We start from the raw sequence: 24,308 nt of genomic DNA, 5'->3' as shown, positions 1-24,308 counted from the left end.
ATGAAATTGGAAAGATCCTGGCACACAGTGGGATGTCAAGATAAGTTTCTCTTTTAATTTTAGGGCTTTAACCTTCCATTCTCAGGGGATTCTTTGGAATTCCAAATCTCATTTCATAAAAGTGATTATACTACCTTTTTCTTCTTCATAAAACAACTATTACCATGTATTTCATCAAGGAAGACAGGAAGCAGGGGATGGGATCCTTTGTGGTGGAGGTATAGGCAATGGTTTTAGATTTCAGGGTTGGTTGAGAGTAGTGGTTGCAGCAAAGTGTAAGCATTCAGTTTGGGATTTGAAGGCATGACCTTGGGAACTAATTGAGTGTGCCGGCTTGCTCTGTCAAAGGAACCCCTGAATTGGCTAAATAACGTATAAGAGATTTCCATTGGGCAATGGAGGAAAATTGAATTATTTAGTGTATTTCCATTTCAATGGGTTAATCAAGATAATTGCTGTTTTCCTGGATCTTTGTCTTTCGTTGTAATTAACAAGGCCCTTGTTTGGCCACAGGAATTTAGCCAGTGAACTTTGTACAAATTGCTGTGACATTTTTTTGGTGCAAATTGTGTTTAAAAGTCTATTATAGATCTGTTGCCTTTGGATTCTAGGACTATGAGGAACTGATGCTTGATCAAGCTTGAGAAAAATTTACAGTTCAAGGATTTGAGTTCATTTGGGATTAACAAACTCAGCAGGAGGCAGCAGGGCAGAGCTGACATGACAGCAGGAGCTCTGGCATCAGACTTTGGTTGTGATCCTGGTTCTGCCATGTTCTCACTATGTAGCAGAGAGCTTCTCTGAGACTCAGTTTCTATTTCTGTAAAACGGATACTGTCACTCATCTTCCAGAGCTGTTACGGGGATTCAATGCAATAATGTGATTCTTAGCCCATCTCTGGTGCTCAACAAGGCTACTTCCTTCCCCACGTCCTGCATACTTAGCTAATTAATGGGCATATTTTCAGTAGTCGCAGTTGTTTGGAACATGGCTAAGACCTTGAAAAAAAATCTTAAAAAGATCTAAGTAGCAAAAAGAGAAGGTACAATGTCCATTCATTACACTAGGTCCTAGAGAAGGATCTCAGATGCATATGCATTTGATTCTGGCTAGGACTGGAATAAGCTGGACTTCTGATTTTCCGATCACACTACTCAAGAAGCCCTACCTTAGATGAGGGGAAGGGAAGTGCTCTCCTTGTGGTGGGTGCCACCACTGATGAAACACACAGTGACATGATAGTGCCACACTGAGGAAGGAAGCAGTAAAATGATACCCTGTGACAGGGGAGCTGACTAAAGAACAGTTTTCCATCCTCTTTGGCCAGGGGCAAAGTGTTCTGTAGCCTCATATCCTCTCCTCTGGCATAAAATGCAATTGTGGTTGTTCCTTATTAATGATCTTGCCTCAAACCCATTATATCTCTATAATGGGTTTGAGAAAGGAGGCGCAGAAAGCATTTGTTAAGTGACACCCAAAATGTTAAAATGAAAAATAAGTTCTGAAACTTGAAGATGTGAGCTTCGATTACATGGGAAATTCATCTGCATGGACCTGTTCTTTCTCCCCTTGCCATTGTTTCTGGAAGTGGCCATACACAGATACTAGCATTCTCTCAAGTGCATTTTATCTACATTACCTCCCTGTGGGATGCTGGGCAGCTATTTCCATTGTACAGATGTGACAACGGAGGCCTAGAGAGATGCAAGCCCAAGTCTCCTAATGCCAAAATTCATGCCTTTTCCACTACATCACATTTCTTCCTAGGAGCAATCGGCTGTAATATGAACATGCAGAACACATTGTAGGTAATGGTTTGCATCTCAAATTCTGAGCCAAAATGAAATATATCCCCAAATTACCACTCCATCAACTCAGCTCTAATCGTACAATATATCTCATGAAATAAAATCATCAAATACCCTTGTGATACTTACTCATAAAATGTTGTCCATCCATTTTCATTGCTCTTGGTTGCCAGAAGGCCAGAATTACCATGGTATGTCATCATGGCCAACTCATGGCCTTGTGTGGTCACACTCTTGAGTGCGCTGTTGGTGCCCATAGTCACCCAGTACACCTGGCCATCGGGGACCACCAGCCAGAGGGGCATCCCGGTCGAGTCTCGGCGGACATTCACCATGTTGCCATTGTTGTCTGTGATGAGTGTGACGTCGCCGTCCCCAGTGTAGGTGAAGTTGTACAGGTAATCTCCTGTGGGTAGACTTTGGGTGTACAGATGCTTTCCACTGGTGTCAAACAGGTAGAGCTCCTGGTCAATTGGTGAGGACAGCTCATACATGTTCTGGGTGTTGAGAAAGGGCTTGTTCTTCCTGATAAACCGAATTCGGATATTCCCCAGGTCAGCAACATAGAGCTCCCCATCAGCACACACAGCCAAGGAAGATGGGGTGTTCAGCTTTGCATCCTTGGCATAGCCATCATCTCCAGAGAAACAGTCACAGTTGGCATCGTTTTTACAGTCACAGCCACTGGGGGCCCCGGCAACCAGTGAGATCTCTCCACTAGTGGTGACCTGTCTGATGCGGTTGGTCTTCTTCTCATCGGTCTCAGCAATGTATAGGACCCCGTTGTGTGAGACAGCTAAGGCGGTGGCTGACTCCAGGGTTGCATGGATGGCCACCTTGCTCAGCAGGAAGTGGTCGATGCCGGGGACCTGGCAGTGCATGGGTCTCCCAGCGACAATGCGCACCTGGTGGTTTTCAGAGATTTGCAGGACCACGTTGTTGTCAAGGACGTAGAGGGAGTTGTCCATTGGGTTGATGGCTAAGTCTGTGGGCCACTCCAGGCGAACCTGACAACAGAGACACTGATACTCAGTCGCCTGGCAAGCTGCCCACCACTATTCCTCCCCCAGCATGTATAGCTCGTGATAATGTCCCCAGTGCCTTTAACACACTCTCCTGCCTGATCTCACAGTGGCCTGTCATCAACAATGGATGCCAGGGCAGCCCGGGTGGCTCAGTGATTTAGCGCTGCCTTCAGCCCAGGGCGTGATCCTGGAGTCCCAGGATCAAGTCCCACGTCAGGCTCCCTGCATGGAGTCTGCTTCTCCCTCTGCCTGTGTCTCTGCCTCTCTTTCTGCGTTTTTCATGAATCAATAAAAATCTTTAAAAAAAAAAAAAAACTTGCTTTAAAAAAACAGACAAACAATGGATGCCAGCCCCCTAATCAGAGGGAAACCATGCAAGAGCTGTCACTGAAACACCTGATGGTCTCCATTAGACTCACAAAACACAAAGAAAGGAATAAAAAGAAAAAAAAAATAGCAAAGAAACAAAAAAAAAAGTAAACAAGATATAGACCTGGGAGCCAGACAGGCCTAGTAATAACCTAACCTAACCCCACCATTATGACCTTTGGCAAGTTACTTTGCCTTCTGTGCCTCAGTATTCACTTCTGTAAAATAAGACTGACAGTAGTGCCTGACCCACAATAACCACACAAACAATGACAGCTGATGTGATGGAGCGGGGAGGGGGAGGCAGGTGGAGCCTGGATACTGGAACAGGAATTGTTTGGATGTGCTAGATCTACATGAACTCTTGATATGATACCTGTATGAAAGACAGCATCTCAACCTACTGAGTTCATGGATTAATACATAATCAGGTGCTGAGGATGTAAAGACAAAATAGCCATGGCCCCTGACAGCTCCAGATCAGTGATTCTCAAATCTGGCCACAGATTCCAATCTCCTATGATGATTTTAGAAAGTATTGGTGTACAAATCCCACCTCCGGACAATTAAGTCAGATTCCTGAGTGTGGGGCTCTGGTAGTGGCATGTTTTCAAAAGCTTTCTGGGTGAGTCAAATGTGGGACTGGGAATTACAATTGCATCCTTTCTCCTTCAAGTGTGATTGTTGGCCCAGTGGCACGGCATTCGCATGGGAGCTGGCAAGAAACCCAGGACGGCAGGCCTCACCAAACCTACTGAATCTGAATCTACATTTAAACAAAATCTCTGGATGACTCATGTGCACACTGAGGTTTATGAATCTCTGCTCTAGATGATGGTTTGTAGCACCTCAGAGAACAGGTCCTCCTGGAAGAGATTAATGAAGGTGGCAATGGGAATGAGGGGTTCAGAGGTCCTGGGGCCCATGCCTGAGCCTCCTATGAGCCAGGCTGGGAAGCTGGCAGGGATGATGGTGAGCTTTCAGGTGGGCACACCCGGGATGCTGCTGGCAGGGTCTGAGGTGAGGATGCTTTGTGGGTGGATGTGGAGGCTGGATTGTTGGACACAGCACACTGGGAAGTGCTGGCACTAAGGGAAGCCATTTGCCAGCTGTGTCCCCAAGGGGTCATCCAGCCACAGTGTACTTGGGCTGGATGCATCCCCTCCATCTGATTTGTGTACCCTGCCCCTAGGGACTCATTGCTTTAGGCTCCTGAGCCCCCTATAAGCCCTTGACATTCTGTCTAATTTCAGGTTTATTTAAACAAGTATATGACTTTAGATAAGAAGTTTCTCTCCCAGGAATTTACTCCTGTACACCATTGTCTACAAGGGTGTACATCACAGCCATTTTTTAATAATGGTAAAAAAACAAACAAACAAACAAACAAAAAAAACCCTGCAACCAACTCAGACGCCTATCGACAGAGAACTGGCTAAATAAATGATACTATTTAGTTCGCCCATAAGGTAGACTACTCTGTGTACCGATTAAAAGTGATGTTATAGATGGATAATTAATGAGATGGGAAAATGTTTGCTATGTATTAGTTGAAAAGAACAGGTTACAGAATTGTAAGCACAGTGTGATCCCAATTAGGGGAAAAATGCAACCACAAATTAGATAAATTATAGATAGAGGGAAGATGAAAAGCTTGGGGGTTATACACCAAAATGTTAACCATACTCAGATCTGAGGTAATTTTAACTTTCTTCTTTGTAATTTTTAACTTTTTACCTTTTCTACAATGTCCATGTGGTAGTTTACTAATATAAAAAGATACCCCAGCAAATTACATACTCCATAAGATATATGGAGATGTGGCCTCCTCCACCTGACCCTCCAGCTCTGGGCCATCCCCAGGCCCTGTTTCCTGCTCTTCCTGTTCCCTCACTCCCAGCCTGGGCCCCTTGGCCCCCACAGAGCCAGAGCCAGAGCCAGGGCCCCTGGCCAGAGCCAGAGCGGCTCCTTCACACTTCCCAGTGTGCTCGAGCTCAGCGTCACAGCAGCCCTTGGCTGCATCAAGAACAGTTTACTCTAAAGTGACAGGGGAATTTTCAATTTCCTAAAACCCATTTCTTGTCAACACTAGCTGCTAAATATTTTATGCCTTCTGGTCCTGTGGCACCTTGGGGACCTGCTTGCTCAGACCTTTCTGCCAGTCATTATGATGAAAAGATGGTTACCTGATGGGTGGGTGGGGAGGGGGGTGGGGGAGAGGGATGAGGGGGGAAGCAAGGAAGAGCAAGTGCTGTCCTGCTCTCTCCCTCCTTCCTGCGCTGCACAAAGGCTCTTGGGAAAGAAGAAACAGTGGTCTCGGAGTCAGTCCTGGCTCTGTCACAGAGCCCGTGTGATGGTTCTGAAGCAGACCAAGCACACGAGCTTCTCTGATTTCACCTCCTGGTAGTGACGGCCACACCAAGGCTTAATGTCCTGTCACCAAAATGGAGGAAGGAGACTTGAGAATTCCTGTGGACCCTCGGGCTCCCATGTTCTGCGGTCCTGAGAGGGGACGGAGCAACCTCTCCCCTGCCCTCCTGAATATTCGATGCCTTTCTCAAAGTGCTCTGAGGTGACTGCCTTGTTGCAGAGTTATTCTCAAAACATGGATTGCCAAGTGGATGAATGAATGTGACTGATGAATGGCATAGAGCGAGCCAGGGATTTGAGGCCAGGGTGGCTGGCTTCTTGTCTCAGTCCCACAATTACTACAGGTGTGCATTACTTAAACACTTTGAACTTCTTTCCTCATATGTAAATGGGGGTGATAAATATTACTTAGAGTGATTGTGAGGATCAAACAAGACATTGTACAAAGCATTTCTTTTGTAAATCGTAAAGAGGAATGAATATTTACAGTTTACTACTAGCTCCCAGGTACAGTGCTAGGCAATTTATGTACACGATTTCATTACAAAATTCTTTTCCACATTCCTGATGGCACCTAGCAAGGGCTCTGCATTTATAACCGCATTTTTTCCTCCAAGCCTCAGTTTCCTTATCTGTAAAATGGGGTAGATAATATCACCTCTTGGGATTATCCTGACAGCTAAATAAGAAAAGTGGAGTCGTATCCATCTCTGTATTCCCATTTCCAACAGTGCCTGGCACGTGATAAGTTCTCAAGAAATCATTTTGAACCCTCCGGGCACAGTTATACTCTGTAGTCTGCTGAGCTAGGAACTAATCCCCTCTTTGGACTAGGTTGCAACATCATCTGTTCCTTCTCTACTCTATGCCTCCCTCTAGCATCTCCTCAGGCCTGGTCTTCATCTTCTCCCAGGGGAGATGGTCTGAGTTCCTTGCTTTGCATTCCTGCCTCTGAGCTGTGTTCTTGGCTCTCTGGCTTACTTCCCTGCTCCCCATGGGGCAGTAAAAAAGCTCTGAGTGTTTGTACAGAGGAAGCTCTCAGAATGAAAGCCAGGACCCCCGCCCGCATGCGTGTGGAAAAATATAAGCCTGTGTCTGGACAGTTTGGTAAAAATGATTCCATGCTTAGTTTCAGAGGAGGGTAGTAAGGACCAGGGGCAAAGGGACTGTAGTCCAGGATTTCTGCAGCTAAGGGTGGGTTTTTCCCCCCCACTTCACTATATGCCAGCTGTCCCTCCAAGACTTTGATCTGGCTGCTTGGCAACACTAACTAAAGCTAAACAGCTTTCCAACGTGTGGGTTGAAAATTTTCAGCGCCCTGTGCTGGCTGGTGCAGGGCTCATTTTGAGAATCAAAAATACTCGCATGCACATCCTCAGGCATGGCAGCTTCCTGACGGGTAATTCAAGCTTGCTCACAGACTGGAGAGGGAAATTCTCGAGCCAGCAAGGGGAAGCCTGCCAAATTGGGAAGACGAGTGGCAGAGAACAGATTCCATTTGGGAGCGTAACAATCACGTTAGTTGGTGCAGAGGAAAACTGCACCAGCAACTGCAAGGGGTGTGAGGCGGGTGCTGGGACCACCAGCGGCAGCCATGGGGCTCTGGGGATGGCGCCCCATGACCATGCTGCTAACAGGCAGGCCTGACCAGTAAGGCCTCCCAGCCTCTGCTGCCCGCTGAGTACAGGGAGCAAGCAGGTCAGCAGTTGGTGGCAAAGGGCCTCTTGCAGGCTCCCCTACAAGTGAGGGGTTTCAAAAGCTAAGTGAGGTTATTGCTGACACTACTCTGCAATTTAATGTAACTCATGCCTTCCCTTTTCCTTGGTTTTGCTAATGTTGCCAAGAAGGATATTCACTGATTCAGCTCCGCCAGGCTCTACCCAAAGCATCTAGCAATAAAGGACATTTCCCTTGCCAAGACGTTGTGGGACAGACTAGGGACATGCTGAATGGCCAGTCACTGGGTCTACACTGGATTCCTGGTGTTCACTGCTAAGGTCCAGACTCTTTGGCATGGCATGGGAAAGTCCCTCCCTAACTGGCCCCAAATCATGCTTCCAGCTTCAACTCCTGCTTCTTTATTCCAAGAACCCTCTGCTCCTGCATTCAATCTTCCGATGGTCCTTGAACGTACCAGGCCCATTAATATCTTTGCACCTTTGCATATGCTGCTCCCTTCGTGTGAGATGTCTCTGTTTGTCCTTGCCAACCAGCAACCTCTAAGTAACCTTCAGTCCTGCCAAGCTGAAGTCAGTTATTTCCATTTTAAAGATATAAAAAGAGAGGTTCAAAGGACTTCAGGAACTTGTCTGAAGTTCCTTAGCTAGTGAGTGGCAAAGCTAGGACTCAGTCCATCACCAACTATGGGTTATATGCCTACTGTTTAGCAGGCACCCTGGTTACAGCAGAGGAAAAGATGAACAGAATTCCTGGTCCTCGTGTAGTCGACCATATAGAAAGAGAAAAGACAATGTGCAAGGACCCATAAGTGTTTCCAAAGAGGAAATTCACAGGCAGCTATGGGTTTAAATTCACAGCATGTGAATCTCTGCTGCCTTTGAAACTTCCCTGGGCAGATTTCTTCCCTGTCCCCTGAGGTCCCTCTCTCACCTACCTGTCACCCCTGATGGTGAAGTCCCAGAGCACTGAGCTATGACACTCTTAAGTGGTTTCCCCAGGCCCAGTGCCAGGAGTATGCTTTAAAGGGCCAGCACAGTATAAAGATATTGGACTTGCGGGAGGGATAGATGCCCTGTGAGAGGATGAGGGTGCAGACCCAGAGCTCTAGAGGGCCAAGCTTTCTCTTTACCTGAGAAATATCCATGACAGAGTCACAGCTGAGGGGCCGGGCTGAAGTAAGGTCATTGGAGCCCAGCAGGGTGGAGATGACTCCATTCTGATCGATGCGTCTGATCATGGTGCCGTCCACGAAGTAAATCAGCCCAGATTTGTCCACCGTGATGCCTGGGAAAGAGAAGCCGAAACAGGAAATCAATGCTAGAGGTGGTTGACAACCTATGTGCTCCTGGAGCCTTGCAGGGTGATGGTGAACCTCCCCTCTGTGATTTGATGACATCCTCCCTACAGGATTCATTCCCCTTCTATTTTTTTAAAAAAGATTTTATTTATTTATTCATGAGACACACACACACACACACACACACACACACACAGAGAGAGAGAGAGAGAGAGAGAGAGAGGCAGAGACACAGGCAGAGGGAGTAGCAGGCTCCACGCAGGGAGCCCGACGGGGGACTCAGCCCCAGGACCCTGGGATGGTGACCTGAGCTGAAGACAGATGCTCAACCACTGAGGGTGCCCTGATTCATTCGCTTCTAAAGGCCTGAAGACAGATGCCCAGGGGCATAGGGTGACTTGTTTAGAGCAGGGATTAGAACTGGAGTCTTCTGATCCTCCTGGGCTCTGGTCTTTCTACCTTACTGCCTCTGGAGATTTTTTTACCTATCAGCTTAGTTAGCTACCGAAACTGGACTCATGCTTCTGGGGTTTTGTCACACACTAGAGGTAGCAGTGGAGAATCTTTTTCAATGTCAAAACCGTGAATTATTTAAGTTAACCTACTAATGAAGCCTTGTAATTATAATAACCAAATCCTCTTTTTGGTAACAAGTTTTCTTTTCTTCCAAGATAATCATCCTTCATGTTTTTCTATTCTGTTATTGTTTTATTTTCATCAGTTATTATACATATATAGAGCCTACATACGAAACCTTTGGATGTGTGAAATAAATGCCTAACAAAAGGCATGTGGAAGATAGCAGCCTGAATTCACCATTCATTTTCTCCATGACCAACTGCATGACTTTGGGCAAGTCACTGGGTATCTTTGCATTAGTATTCTCAGCTCTTAAATGAAGGGATTGTTCTAAATTTGTGCTTCTCACTCCTGGATGTGTTTTCTATTATGCACCCCACAGGTAGCTGGTTCAGAGAGCCCCAGGTGGAGCTTGCATATCTAAGTGTATTTTTGACAAGCACCTTGGGTGATAACACATAAAACAAAGTTTGAGAAGCAGTGTAATGAATCAATGCTTCTTAACCAGTGATGTGTATCAGAATTGCCAGAAAATTTTTTTTTAAGAATTTTAATTTTTGCCAACACATACCTGCTTGGCCTCACTCCTGGAAATACTAATTCTAGGGGTGGCTGGGACTGGGACCAAGGTATGTTTTATCGTGGGTGATACTGATTTACACTCCAAATTTCCATCCCAAGAGTTAAACATAGCCCAACCAAACTGAGAACTGCTTAGGAGTGCTGAGGCTGAGAGACAAAGGAGATGTGCCTCCCCTAGGAGCACACAGTCTAGATGGGGAGGGAGAGAGGGAGTCAGGGCCACGTGGAGTGCCCAGGGAGTGACATGATGACATAAGGAGATTCTGGTCAGCTCTGTTCTGTCTCCTCTGGGCACCAAAATGAAAGAAGGGGTCGAGAAAAGCTTCACAGAGGTAGAGAGACTTGCAAGAGAAAGCTTTCCAGTTGTATAACCTTGGCCATGTCACTTCACTAAGTCTAGCTTCCTCATCAATGAAATGAGAATAATGACAGCTATGACAGCTGACTGCAACTATTATTAGTGACTCAATAATTATTCATGACTTATAATTAGGAGAATTTGACTAGTGCTTTGTGAAGGCCCTTGCTCTGGGGGTCCACGTGTCCAGGACCCAGGGTGGTTTCAGACACCCAGGGGCCTCTGGGTGATGAAGGCCCCCTGGAGCAGTAGTTCTGTCCCCCCCCCCCCCCCCCCCCCCCCCAAGGCAGCTCAGGGCTGGAGAGTAATTTCACACAGAGAACAAGGCAGCCTTCAGGCTGGGAAGCCTTTCTTCTGTCCCTGCCTAGAATGTAAATTAATCACATTCTTTAAGGACCAGGACAGGAGTTTTCTGGTCTGCCTGGTTATGCTCTGTCTTTCTCTTCCATCTGCTAGGACTGATGAGTGCTCCGCGAACAATCAGGTTTCTTGTTTACAAAGTTGGCTGCACAGGCTAATAGAAGTGATCTGCCCCCTGATTAATTACTTCAGTTTTTCTCCTTTTGTTGTGCTAAATAGATGGACATCTTTGCTCCTCCCCGCTGTGAAGTGTCTGCATATTGTGGCACCCTTGTCATTTCTCTCTGGGTTAATTACAGGCTTTTGGGCAATTTCACTGCCACTACATCTGTGTGCCTGCGTGCGCGCATCTGCGTGTGTGAGCGGAGGGTGGAGAACACACGTGTGTGTGGAGCCACTGAGAAAGGCCTGGAGAGAATCACATTTTCAAAACAAACCATTTAATTCCAAGACAATAGAATGTTGTAACTGAACATGGTCTCGGGGGATCCACGTGGCCCCGTCTGCTCATTTACCACGGGGAACACAGACCCACAGGAGCAGGGGAGCTGCCGGGGAGCGGCAGGACCAAATCAGAATGCAAGGCCCCCAAGTGCAAGCCTGGCGCTCTTTCCTCTGGAGGTTGCTTGCTCAGGGTTAGGAAATCCTAGTTAGGACCGTGGAAGTCACAACACTTAACCCCACAGTTACCACCTGACCAGTGCCGGTGTGTAGGAGAGAGGCTATGACACGATGTATGAGATGGTGTGATAACGTAATGTAATGTAACAATTAAAATAGAAATCACTATTTATGAGATGTTTATCAAGTGTCTGGAACCACTGACCATTTCACTCCTGATAATATTTAATCTGACTACAGCTGTGCAGGACATTTCTATTACACAGACGAGGAAACAGGTTAAGCGACTCGCCCAAACTCACACGGCTCTTAGGCGGCAATGTCTGAATTTGAATACAGAGCTGCCTGATTTCACTAGAGTTTATGCTTTGACTGGAAAGTGCATATACCAACTGCATTTTAGCAACCACTTTCACAGACATTAATTCCATTCACTAGGGACACAGCTGGGTCTGTGATTTCAGAGAGGCCCTGAAATCTGGCACTACTTACTAATACAATCATATATGACATTTTTGTGGGATATTGTATATGAAATGTATTAACTTTGACCCTCAAAGTTAATACACAGAAGGTATTAATGTCCCATTTGATGGGGGCGCTGAGGTTTAGACACAATAGGTCACCAGCTTTATGACCTGCACACAGTGACACTTTGCTGATAAACATCAATCATGATGACTTCTCCTCCAAACAGCATTCCCTGTATCATAGGCATGGAGGTCTCTTTTGCCTCTGATTCCCTCACACAGTTCTCCTTGCTTCCCAGCGAGTACCTCTTCCTCTCTCCCACACTGGTGATTCATGTTCAAGTCTTATTTCTTCTGCTACACTGAACTGTCTATGCAACCATAGTGTACCGCACACTCAGGGAATACTTGTGGGATAAGCAAATGAAAAACTGTAACTGTGCGTATTAAGAGGTCTAACTTTTTGAAGGACTCAAAACTGAAGCCTACAGTTTACCCATCCTATGGCCTGTGAACATCTACAAAGATGATATGCTGCAATGTTTTTATAAAACAGTGACATGAGAGAAAGCGTGAATGTCCAGCAGTAGGGGACTGATAAATGATTGATGGAATGCTATACAGCCATAAAAAATGAGTACAGAGGAGACTAATAACATGGAAAAATGTCATGATATACCAGTTAGGGGAAAAAAAAAGTAGGTTTCTTTTTTTTTTTTTTAAAAAGTAGGTTTCTAAGACAGTTTAACATCTCCTCATCTGTCTATTTCTGGTGAGCACACAAACACATGCACACCAACACATAGAAAAAAGACTAGAAGAAAAGATGGGAACTGCTACCGGGGAATATTTCCAGCTGGTGGAATCATGGCAATTTTAACTTTTCTCTTTAGACTTCTTGATATTTTCCAAAATGCTTTCACAAGGATAAACATGCATTTCTGTCAAAAATGGGGTAGGTCTTAAGCCTGAATTTTGCTATCACATGGGACTGATTTACAATTTTTTTTCCAATCCTAAGCCTAATTTCCTAACTCCTGGGAAATAAATGATTAGGACCCCAAGCAGTGTTACTGATTGTGTTTAAAAAGCAGGGCCTTACCTCTGGGGTTGGTAAGTGTGGCTTCGGTGGCCTTGCCGCCGTCCCCGCAGCGAGTGTCATCGAAGGGGAGGCACTGGTCACCTGTCCCCGCCACCACCTCGGAGTTCTTGACAAGGTCCTTCACCACCACGGTGGACTTGATCTTAAAGACCCGCCGGCTGTTGGTGTCTGAAAGGAAGACAGCCCCGCTCATGGGGTCCGTGGTCAGGTAGTATTTATGCGCTGGGCTGTGACTGTGAAATAAAGACACACCAGTGGTGAGGACTTCCTTCCTTACCATCAGGTGACCACAGAGGTATAACTTGAATCTGAGCAAAACATCACATGGGGATGGTATCTCTCTCTTGGGTGACGGTTCTGCAATTTTTCTGACCCTAGTGGTTGGCTTCACTATCCCTTTTACCGAACTAACTGTTAATACAAAAAGCTCTTGCCAGTTACTGTGATGCCCTGCCCAGCACCATGTCTGTATTAGGCACTCAACACACATTTGCTTAAAAGGATGACCAGGGGGGCTTACCACCCATGGCCTGTAAATCCAAGCCAGAAACACAAGAGGGCTTGCCTTTAAGAAAACACTTCAAGGGGCGCCTAGGCGGCTCAGTCGGTTAAGTGTCTGCCTTTGGCTCAGGTCATGATCCTGGGGTCCTGGAATAGAGCCCCACATCGGGCTCCCTGCTCAGCGGGGAGTCTGCTTCTCCCTCTGCCCCTCCCCAGCTCATGCACTCTCTCTCTCTCAAATAAATAAATAAAATCTTAAAAAACAAAACAAAACAAAACAAAAACACTTCAAGAGTTCAAAACACAAGCCCTTCTTTCGCAAGTTTGTACAGCAGCCTCCCCCACCTCAGGACTGGCTAAGACCCTGGCCAGAGCTGACTCCCAGTCGGTGGCAATACAGTCTTCTGTTGACTCAGACCCATGTTATTATCGGGAGCCCAGGAGTCTCCCTTCTACAGTCAGATATAATGACTTGCAGGATTCGTTTGTAATCTGCAGCAACGCCCAAGGAAAAATAAATAAAACAAAGGGAGTGGTTCTGGTGATTGTTCGGTTTCTAGAAAGCAGTCATAAGAACGAGGCTGTGCTGACAGAGGGACATAAAGGCAGACCACAGCTACACGGAGGGTTGCGGAGACAAGGCACAGCCCCTGGGCACATGGCAGGAAAAATGCACAAGTTTTGGAATCAGATCAGTCTGGCTTCCAAGTCTGGCTCTGTCATTTCCAGGTTCTGAAACTTGGGCAAGTTACCTGGCCTTCTGACCCTCAAGTTTCATCATCTGCAAAATGGGGTATTAACAGCTACCTTGAGAAAATTATCTAAAATCTTAGGTGAACAATATTTAGCTTAGTGTATGGCACATAGCAGATAGTCAATGATCGTTAACGGTTATTTTAAATCCTAGTCATTATGTCTGTTTTGCAGTTAGACAGGACCACAGAGTAGGTATCCCTAATTAAACCTGAGTTTTCCTATCACGTGGTCCTGCTTTATAATTTCTTCCAAGTCTAGGCTGAATTAAAGCCGGATTCCTAGCTCCTGGAAAGCTAGTTTTCAGGTCCTGTGCATGGGCTGGTCACTCCTGGGCGTCACACTGCATCTTAATACTGGTGGCCAAAGTCTCAAGGGTCTCTCCCTCTGTTCAGGTTGCATGGCCTGGCACTGGCCATTTTGCCTACATGGTGGGATACAAACCGTGCTGGGGATTCAGAGGGCAGATGAAGCAGAGCCTAGAGCATCAGTAAAGGAGGGGCACTGTACAAATCCCCCAGACGTAAGTAAGAGAATCAGAAAAAGTCTAGAAGGAAGCTCTTTTACAGTTTATCAGGCATGTAGGTTTTGGGTCCTTTTGAAAAACAAAATTTTACTTTACAGATTGGTGTTTTTTGAATTATATATGAAGATGGGAACATTATCATTCATTCAGTGTCAAGGTCTCTGAAACTTAATCTGGCTCCAACTAGCTGTCATCATAACCATCCCTTGCTTTGGGCATTGTCTTGGGAACTGGATGATTCTCAACAGGGCCAGGTTCCCAGTCCCAAAATATCCTCCCTTTATTTTCTCTCCCCAGATTTAGACTAAGGTGACATGATTTTCTCGAACTGTCCTTCCTCTCTAAGCCCTAACACCACTGTCCCATCACCTCATCCTTCTCAAATAAAAGGCAGGTCTTTCTGCCTGCAGCATGGGTTCTTCCCAGGCCATTCTTCCTTGTTCTAACCCAAATGTCATCACATCACCCCAATGCCCTCCTTTCCAGGATTCCCCATGGCTTCTGGGCTAAGTTTAGACTCCCCAGCCTAGCAACACACAGGGCCCTTTGCACGCTGCAGCTGCCTCATGTCCCTGCAGATGCCCTGCACTCCAGCAGTACTGACACTTTGTCCCCCCCCAACATCTCTGCACCTCTCTGTACCTGCCATCCCCGTTCTGTGGAATGTCCCGTCCCCTTCCCTTTCCAGCCTGCTGAAATTTTACTCATTATTCACATGTCAGCTCAATGGTACCTTTTCTGGCAAAACCTTCACTGACCCCGGTGCGTGGAGATTCATATCTGTTCATAACTGGGTTACAGGACACTTCACATAATGCTGCAGCTATTTATTTATGAGGCTGTCTCCCAAATCCAGCAGTCAACACTTGAAGGGGAGAGATGGGATTTTATTCACTTTTGTATTTCCAATGTTCAACTTGGTGCCTTCTAGTGCACAGTAGCCACTTGCTTTAAATGGATGGCATCTCCATTTTGAGCTATTTAAATGTCATTTTCATCTAAATTACTTCGTGTTTCTTTTACATCTCTTTTGGGGGAAATTGATAACAGGAGAGATGTCCTGTTGATCTTGAAATGTCCTCTGAGACTTACCCCTAGAATGCAGCACAGATTTAATCTTCCTAGATGACACGGATGCTGGCTAAATAAAATGCAGTGACCTTAGATCCCACTCTGCAATGCAGGGCAGCCTTGGTCTCTCTGCTTTCCTGATGACAGCTGTGAGGTGGGGGAGATCATTTCATTTCTTTGTGCATCACTCATGATAAACTGGTGCTATCCACCTTGGCAGAAAATGTGTCCCTGAGGGAGTACAGTGGGGGCCCTGTCCACTTAGATTAGCCCCCTGAATTTCTGGCTCATGTCTTCCTGCACTGACCCACAGGAGTGCCACTCATGTAGAGTTTCTCAGCTCAGTAAATTCCAGAAGAGGGGGGCCCTGGCAGAATTGTCCAGGGAGTCTCAAAAGAGCTGTGGCCCAACTTTTGTGCCCAAGGACATATTTGTGGTCTGGTGGTCAGGTAAGTGTAGGGTAAAGGATGCTAGCTTTGAAATCAGAAGGTGTGGGTTCTAATTTGAGCAGGTCACCTAAATCGCTTAAACTGTAGGTCCCTCGGCTGTCAGCTGATGAAGCTCCTGCTCTGCTTTGCCCACAGGCTTGTCATCAGGATCAAATGAACTTACACATCTCAACAGCCCTTTCCAGTTGGTAGAGCTCTTGGACAGTCTTCAATGCATTTCTTCCTCATGTCACCAGTATAGGGAGCAGCATCTGGACCTCTGCTGGGGGCAGGGCCACCGTTCAGTGGAAGAGAGCTTGCAGAGATGACTGTCACTGCTACCACCTCTGGGTGCTTGTCCTGCCCCAGACACCATCCTAGCATTTTATATGCGCAGCCTGACATTCCTCACAGGTATTGTGTAGGGCAGGGGCTTATTGTTGGTTTCATATACATATATATATGTGTATATATATATGTGTGTGTGTGTATATATGTGTATATATGTGAAATATATATATATATATATATATATATATTTCTGAAATATACATTTCAGAAAAACTGAGTCTACTAGAGGTGAAGTGACCTGACAAGGGCCAGAGACTGTTGAGTGGCAGAGTGAGTTTCCAACTCCAATCTTCTTGACCTAAAGGCCGTGTTCTCCCTATTTCCCTACACTGCCTCTCAGGGCCTAGAAAGCGCCACTGCCCTTATGCACCAGGGAGCACCCAATCATGTCCTGAGATACAGCTCCATCATCTCATCTGCAATGCCATTCTGGATTTCCAGGCCCTGCATTCCTCCACCGGATAACTGGCCAATTCCTTTGTGGTGTCACCAGATCCTCAGGAGAACATACTTTTAGTACCTGTAGTACCTTAAGATGCTTTTCTGTTTAGTTGTCTCTTCAATGACATCTTGAACTCTTCAAGAGTAGTGACCAGCTTTGAGCCCTTGCTGCTTAGCTCTGGGCTAGTATAGAGTAAGTGTCCCAGAAAGGTCTACTGAATTTATGAATCAGTGAGTGAATGACTATCTGCCTCCCTGGGAGCATACAGAGGAAATACTAATGCTAATGATCTTACAGTGATAGTGCTCAAACATGACTACATATCAGATTCACCAGAAAAGCTTGAGAAAAGAAAAGAAAAGAAAAGAGAAGAAAAAAAGAAAAGAAAAGAAAAAAGAAAAGCTTCATTGACAACATCTGAAGGGGCTGGGCATCTGTACCTTTAAGATCTCACCAGGTGACTGAGGCACAGTCAGAATTAGAAACTGAGGCCTTATACCAGTGCTCTTCAAATTTTAATGGGCAGATGAATCACCTGGAGATGGTGTTAAAATGCAGATTCCAGTTCAGCTGTTCTGGGGTGTGGCCTGAGAGCCTGTATCTCTAGCAAGTTCTCAGAGGATGCCAGTGTTGCCTGTTTGTACTTCGAGTAGCAAGGCCTTAGAATACTCTAAAAAAACCATACCTGCATGAGATGGACCCCAGGCCCAGCTCTGCAGCAGCAACTGTGTCGGATTCAGCTCTGAATTCCTAGTACCAGGGAAAGGTCACAGCTCTGTTTCCAGAGTCCACCAAGGGACCCACATTCTTTTCTACCTCTGTAAACGGAATTTGGCACCTCTGGAAGCCACGTACACTCTTGGAGACTATGAGGGTATCATTCCTGACATTCATGAGCTGAAATCGAGCCTCATTCTGCCCTCTTTCTGGATGCTGTGGGGGAGTTTCCTGGTAGGAGCTGGGAGTCCAGGCACCCGAGGCAATGTATTCCCTGCTTCTGCGTGAGAATTCTCCCTTTGTCTCAGCGTAACCTCTACAAAGGGGCGTCTTTTGACATCTGGTGGCTGTCCTGGGAGAACTTGATGTGCTGGTTCTTAGAACCAGTGGGAAGAGTCACAAAGACAGGAGTTCGGATACTAGCTATACCGCCCACTCGGTAGGTGACCTGGGGCAAATGGCTTCATTACTCTGAGCCTTAGTTTCTTTATCTGAGAAATGGGGATAATCACAACCACTTCAAAGGGCTACTCTGAGGATGAAATCGTACAAAGAATATAAATCTCTGAGCATAGTGCCCGTTCCATTAAGAAATAAAAATGCCCAATAACTGGCAGCTGGTCACCTGGAGAAACCTTCAGAGTATTTCTGTTGCTGCATAATGGAAAAGCCAAAGCATGTCAGACTTAATATTGTCCTGCCCAACCTATTTTCTGGGGCAGCAAAGGGCTCTCTGGTGGAGAGCTGGGATTGATGGAGACCTGAGTTCAGCCGTACTTCTGAACAACAGCCTTCAAGCGTTCCTTCACGACCCTGGGGAAGAGGTCTAGGAGGAAATGAGGATCCCCGTTACCGCAAAGGGTCTGGCGAGGAAGATGCCCAAAGGATTAGGGGTCCTGAGCAGGCCCTGCGTGGTGGGCAGAGGTGGACAAGATCGCCCTGGGGAGCACACACATACGGGCCGCCACTCCTGGGAACAGCTGAGACAGCAAATGCTCATGGACACAGAGGACAAAATTTTAGAACTTTTTAATCCACTTCTGACATTTACAAATGGGGACACAAAGGCCCTGAGAGACGAAGGGATTTACCGATATCCAGGTGCCAATTAAAATTACAGCTGGGACCTGGGTCTTTTCACTCCTGAGTTTCTTTAGAAAACTGGAGAATGGTAGAAAGAAATTCCTTTTTTCCTTCCACTTTGGTTTACCTCAGAAGCAGTGTTCGGCACCTGAGAAAGTGACAAATTGAGGGAGGGCAGGAAGCTGGCTTTGAAATCATGCCATGAATATATCAAAAGATCACTAAACATCAGAAAAAAAAAAGGTGCCAAACCCACAACTCTCACAGTTTACAGATGATGAGACTGCAAACTGGAAAAGCTGGGTGACCAACCCAGAGGCACATGACGAGTGTATGACAAAGATGGACAAGAACCCTGGTATCCTGATTCTTCCCAGCTCGGGCCCCAGTAGCCCAACTGCATCCCAGGCAGTTACCACACTGACTGAAGGTTTTAATGTGAAATGCTGGGTTTTTACCCAAGATCTACATAGGAAATGTACTTCTGTGTTTTCTCTAAAACCCAACTTCGGGGGGTGTGCTGATTCATAGTCTAGTATCATCCATACAAAGCTCACTGAAAATTCTTTTAGACTTCAGTGTCAGGAAAACAATATTCCCCCTTGGAGAAGTGAGCATATTTTCCCATTTCTGATAATGCAAACCATGAGAATAATTAAATTTCTCTGTTTATTCTGGCTGCCAGGAAGCTCATAGTTTAGTTTGACAATCACATATGTGTGTCTTCCTTTTTTCTTTTGTTCTCAACTTCTATTTAATTTACTTTAAGACATATGTCTTTGGTTCTAAGAGGACACAATTACTTTTCTGGGGGAAAAATGGAGATACTATCATCATCATATAATTGTTATGATGATAGTAATAATACATATAAATATAAATATAATAATAATAATAATAATAATAATGATAATAATAATTACCATGTCTGCAGTTCCCCTCTTTGCCTGGCATGATGCTCGATACTTTACAAATATCCTCTGTAACCCATAAAAGAGCCTCCAAAAAAGACTTCGTAAACTTCAAGGCGGAAATGAAAGCTCAGAAAGATGAAGTGATTTTTTTCAAGGTCACACAATGGGGGAGCTCCAGCTTTCTCATCTGTAAATTGGGTGTGGCATGAACGCCTACTTCACAGGGTGGTTTGAGGATGAACTACTATATTCTATGTAAATCACCGAGCCCTCTCCCTGCCACACATTAGAGGTTCTATCCATGTTAATTATTATTATAACTTTAAAATAATATATATGATAGCGGCACTTGGGTGGCTCAGTTGGTTAAGCATCTGACTTCAGCTTCGGTCATGATCCCGGGGTCCTGAGATTGAGCCCAAGCTCATCCAGGGAGTCTGCTTCTCCCTCTCCCTCTGTTCCTCCCCACTGCTCCTGCTCTCTCTCTCAAATAAATAAAGTCTTAAGAAAATTAATATATATCATTGTTACATTAATACTATATCTAGTTACATAGGTATGGATATCAACATTACTGGATTTTGGGTCTCTTTCCACCATTCTAAGACTTTCTTTTATCCCAATTTAGCACTTACCCCATGTACCACTTTGACGTGAGCCCCATGTGGATAACTGAAAGCCACCTTTGTAGCAGCCCCAGCTCCATCTGCCCCCAGCTATTGTCAAGTCACCCAGATGTGTGTGAGGCAGGGGGACCCTAAAGTGACTGTTACCCAAGAGTCAGATGAGTGCCACCAAGATGGTGGTGCTGATGGACAGACATTTCTCTTGGTGAGTCTGACGCAGCCCACTCTGCCTGCTGTAGTGTCACTGTGAGCCTCCAGGACAAAACTGCCCCACAACAAAGTTTCTATTTGAGGACCACGATTTTAGGTGGTCCATATGGTCTGAAAAATCCTCCCCCACTCTGTCCTTGCTGGCAAACTTTCTGGTGGGGTCACCTGGCATCGCAGCTACCAAAGCCAAGGCACCCAGAATGTCCACAGAAGTGCAAATCTGAAACCTGTCTTCTTCCAGTTTCTTTGCCTGATCGAGATGTTCTCAAGGCTTCCCATTGTGACCATTGAAGCCACTCAACACAGGACGATGTCCTCATTTATTCCAAGGATAAGCAGACTGGTGTTCAAATTACTATATGCCAAGGTTAAAATTGTTTTCCCTATTATTTCAGTCTGTCGTGTTCACAGACTGCCAGAGTAACTGCTGCTCTCCGCTAGAGATGAAAGGAGTTGAGACTCTCGCCACCCGCCCCCACCATCATTAATGACTTCCTCTCGTGTTAACTGATTGCCTCCAATCAGTTCCAATCGCACAGGATTCATTTGCTTTTGAGCCATGTGAAGTTGACACGTGCAGCTTACCATACAACATGCAACAAGGCAGAGGAGAGACGGGAAATTCTCCACTGGTTGGCTTACCTATGTCTGAAATCTTTATTTCTGACAGAAGACAGGAGAGCAGGGAATAGAAGAAAGAATGAGGTGTTAGCAGCGGGGTTAGAAGCATTATTAGCAGCCTGAAAACTTGACAGCAATGGTACTGTACAATACTATAATAAATAAAGACTTAGCAGCTATGACACTGATTTATTTTATATTGGATATTACTTGTCAGTGAGCTCACTTACAAGCAGCTACATATCACAGAAGAGGCATGGTTTCCCCTGCACCACTACTGCTGAGTTCAGGGGAAGAGGATGTGGCTGACACGCTGCTGCTCCCACCAGGGCTAAGGCAGAGGCTGCAACAGCTAATTCCCACCCCTGTGCAGACACATGCTTGCTGCTGTGTCCCTGTCGGTGTGCGCACTGCCCTATAGAGGGTATGCAAAATTTGCGTAGCTCACCGTGATCTTCCTCATAATGGAATACAGGATTGGAGACACACCATAATTAGAAGCAAGGGGGGTGGGGGACAGGGAAACAGGCCGAGGAGAAAATATATTAAGATGATAGCACATTGATAAATTTGTTTTTCTTTCCAAATTTCATTTACTCCTCCCTTCCCTGCCTCTTGTCTTCTAGGATCTCCCCTCTAATGTGGGAGGGAGGGAGGGAAAATGGGATGTCTTATTTGAAGATGTGAAAATGGGGGCCCAGAGAAGGGTGAGTGTCTTGCCCAAAGTTGTACAGCTTCTCTGCCAAGGTGGCCCAACTCCTTAGTCTATGGCTCTCTCCATTGTTCTACAGGAGAGAAGAAGACAACGTGAGCAGCTGACTGGGGCACACAGGCCTACGGGCTCCTCCTTCCTTGACAGATGCCTGTGGCAATGAAACTCATAAAATAGAGAAGAAAGGCAGAGAATATTCCATTGGTGGTTCTCATCTACTTCATTTGTCTGTGTGTGTGCGTGTGTGTGTGTATGTGCATGTGTGTGTGTGTGTGTGTATGGATATGAACCCTTTCCTCCTGAGGGCTGCAATGACTGGTCAGCCAGCAAGCCTTCCCTTCCTTTCACATGTGCACTGCAGAGTGAGAGTCTCAGCCAGCAATTACCTCCAGGGAATAATTTAACGTGGCATCAAGCCAAAGTGGCCCTCATTGAGTCTGGTGACAATTCTCTGGTGAGGTAGAGCTGTGTAATGCATGGCCTTCTGGGTTTGGGTCCATCATTCTAGAAGCTGGACCATGGGCAGATTCTTTAAATTCCCCGGGTGTCCTTTTTTCTTGTTTGTCAAGGGCAATAGTGATAAATATTTTATGGGACTATTATATTGGGCAAATAGTTGGGACCTGACAAAAGTAAGCTTCCTTTTCTCTGGCCATTTTGGAGGAATGCTTTCCAGCTCGTGGGCCCATCCTGTTTACGTGGTACCCAGCCCAGGAGATGAATGGATCCCATTCCCCAAAGCAGTTCTAAGGAACTTGATGCAATTTCTCATGAAAGAGAGCATGGGGCTCCCCTGTCTGTAACCACAGCTCCCCTGTAACCCTAGAACCCACCCTATGACAGTGCTTTGGTTCTAAAAAGACCTGTTTTAGGGATGCCTAGAGAAAATGCAACCCATCATGCCCTTCCCCAAGCTCTAAGTATGGCTGTGCTCCATCACACACAGTTGGGATGGGGAGAGAGAGAAGACTGAATCGGCTGGCTCTGCAGCATGTGAGGGGCAGAGAGGCAATGGCTGATTTCAGCCCCGGGGGCTTTGATCTCAGCACCGGGAAGCAGAAGAGAACTGTTCCCAACTCGGACGAGTGTTTAGTCACAGGACCAAACCTGGCAACACTGGCATGGGGGCCGTGTCCATCCTGCTGTCCTTGTCCTTCTAAGGAGACTCAATGTGAGTAATTCTAATCTGTCTGGTGCCAGGAAACAGGAAGAAATCCAAGGGCTTCCAGAGCCTAATTCCTGGTTGTTAGCAGACTTATATCTTCTGGGTGCCAAGGATATTCCCCTGTCCCACAAATGGTTTTTCATTGCAGTGCCCTGTAGAAAACAGCACCTGCCTCCCCAGAGCCCTCCAGCTTCTGCTTTAGCCCCTGAGCTGGGAAGCGGAGAGTCCCAGATGGATTGTGACAGGTGAAGCTCTGTCCTATCTCCTCCTCTGGGTGCAGTGGGTAGTGACAGCTGGGTCCACGGGATGGCCAAGGGATGGTATCAGGGAGTGTGGGGAGGGCATCGCCTTACATACCTCAACTCCAGGATGTTGGTGACATTCCCAGACGGGAAGATCCTTCGGATGTAGTTGAAGTCGCCCACGTAGAGGCTCCCATCGGAGCCACACGTGAGGGCCACAGGGGCCAGGAGCTTGTTGCCATCAGCAAGGCCATTGCAGCTGGGGCAAGATATGCTTCTCCGGCGCCCGTTGCCCATGATGCTTCCGATGACAGGTGGCTGCTGAGATACAAACTGGTTCTCCCCATTCCCTTTGTGCAAGATGCCTGGGACAAGGACAAAAGGGCAGGATCATCTCTGGAGCAGGGCACAGTCCTCTTCTGTGGCTGACCACGGAGTCCCCTTGATTTTGCAAGGAATGCATGATCTCTGCCTACCATTTCCAGACTCACCCCCCACCCCAAGGCTGCCACACCCCCATCATGAAACCCAGAATGTCCTGAACAGGCCATCCTGCCTTCCTAATCCAATGCTCACAATGAGTAAGATAGGTCCTATTATCCACCTCTGTATTAATGGGGATGAGGATGGGGGTGGGGGAGCAGGCTAGTGGTTTACCTAAAATCACATGGATGGTGGCAGAAACGTTCCTGAGCCATACCCTGAATCATTCAGGTCCACTGCTTCTCAGATCGATTGTCTATGCCTTGTGTACCTAGTCCCTGTCCCTATTACAGCGTGAATTTTTTATTACACTTACCCATTTTTCTCTTTTTGCACCAGGGTAGATTGATACCATTTCAAGTACGGAAACCACGTCTTCTCCCTTTCATTAGGCACCCCCAGTGCCTAATGCAGAACTTGACACGGAATAGATCTCAGTGAATGTTTATAGAAATGCATGAGTGAAATTCAGTCTCTTTGCACCAGGGTAGAGTCAGGAGACCTGAATTTTTAGCTGGTTTTGCTCCCAATGGCCTGATCCCAGCTGTTGCATAGGACTCACCAGTGCTTTAGCTGCTCTTGGGCCTATTTCCTTACCGGCAAAATGAAGGGCCTGACCTCAGAGACTTGTAGGCTTCATCCCATACCCATTATTTCTTTTTAGGCCTTTATCCCCCTTCATCTACCATGTTATTGCTACAATCTCCAAACTGGACTCCCTGACTCTGACCTCACCTTTTCCATACTGAAAACCTGAGTTTTGTGTTTATGGTCACAAGGATCTCCTCCCAGGCTATCATCTATTAGCTTTGCCCTCCATTAAATAGGTATCTTTCATTTT

General features: G+C 46.2%; 1 protein-coding gene and 1 long non-coding RNA gene across 2 annotated transcripts in view; one reads left to right on the top strand and one right to left on the bottom strand.

The window, feature by feature from the left end:
• Positions 1-24,308, bottom strand: part of TENM4 (teneurin transmembrane protein 4) — a 729,276-nt gene that overhangs the window by 36,976 nt on the left and 667,992 nt on the right. Inside the window, 5 exon segments of the mRNA XM_038568485.1 lie at positions 1,939-2,816; positions 8,383-8,537; positions 12,623-12,855; positions 20,887-20,907; positions 23,100-23,349. Of these exon segments, the coding sequence (XP_038424413.1) occupies positions 1,939-2,816; positions 8,383-8,537; positions 12,623-12,855; positions 20,887-20,907; positions 23,100-23,349 (1,537 nt within the window).
• On the top strand, positions 2,054-21,788 carry LOC111091517. The gene is made up of 3 exons (XR_005375613.1): positions 2,054-2,207; positions 16,058-16,315; positions 21,657-21,788. It is a non-coding gene; the product is annotated as an uncharacterized LOC111091517 (long non-coding RNA).

This window comes from Canis lupus, chromosome 21 (assembly GCF_011100685.1).
Source record: "Canis lupus familiaris isolate Mischka breed German Shepherd chromosome 21, alternate assembly UU_Cfam_GSD_1.0, whole genome shotgun sequence".
Classification (NCBI taxonomy): Eukaryota; Metazoa; Chordata; class Mammalia; order Carnivora; family Canidae; genus Canis; species Canis lupus.
The sequence above is the reverse complement of the archived record's forward strand: the minus strand, read 5'-3'. Positions and strand labels throughout refer to the sequence as shown.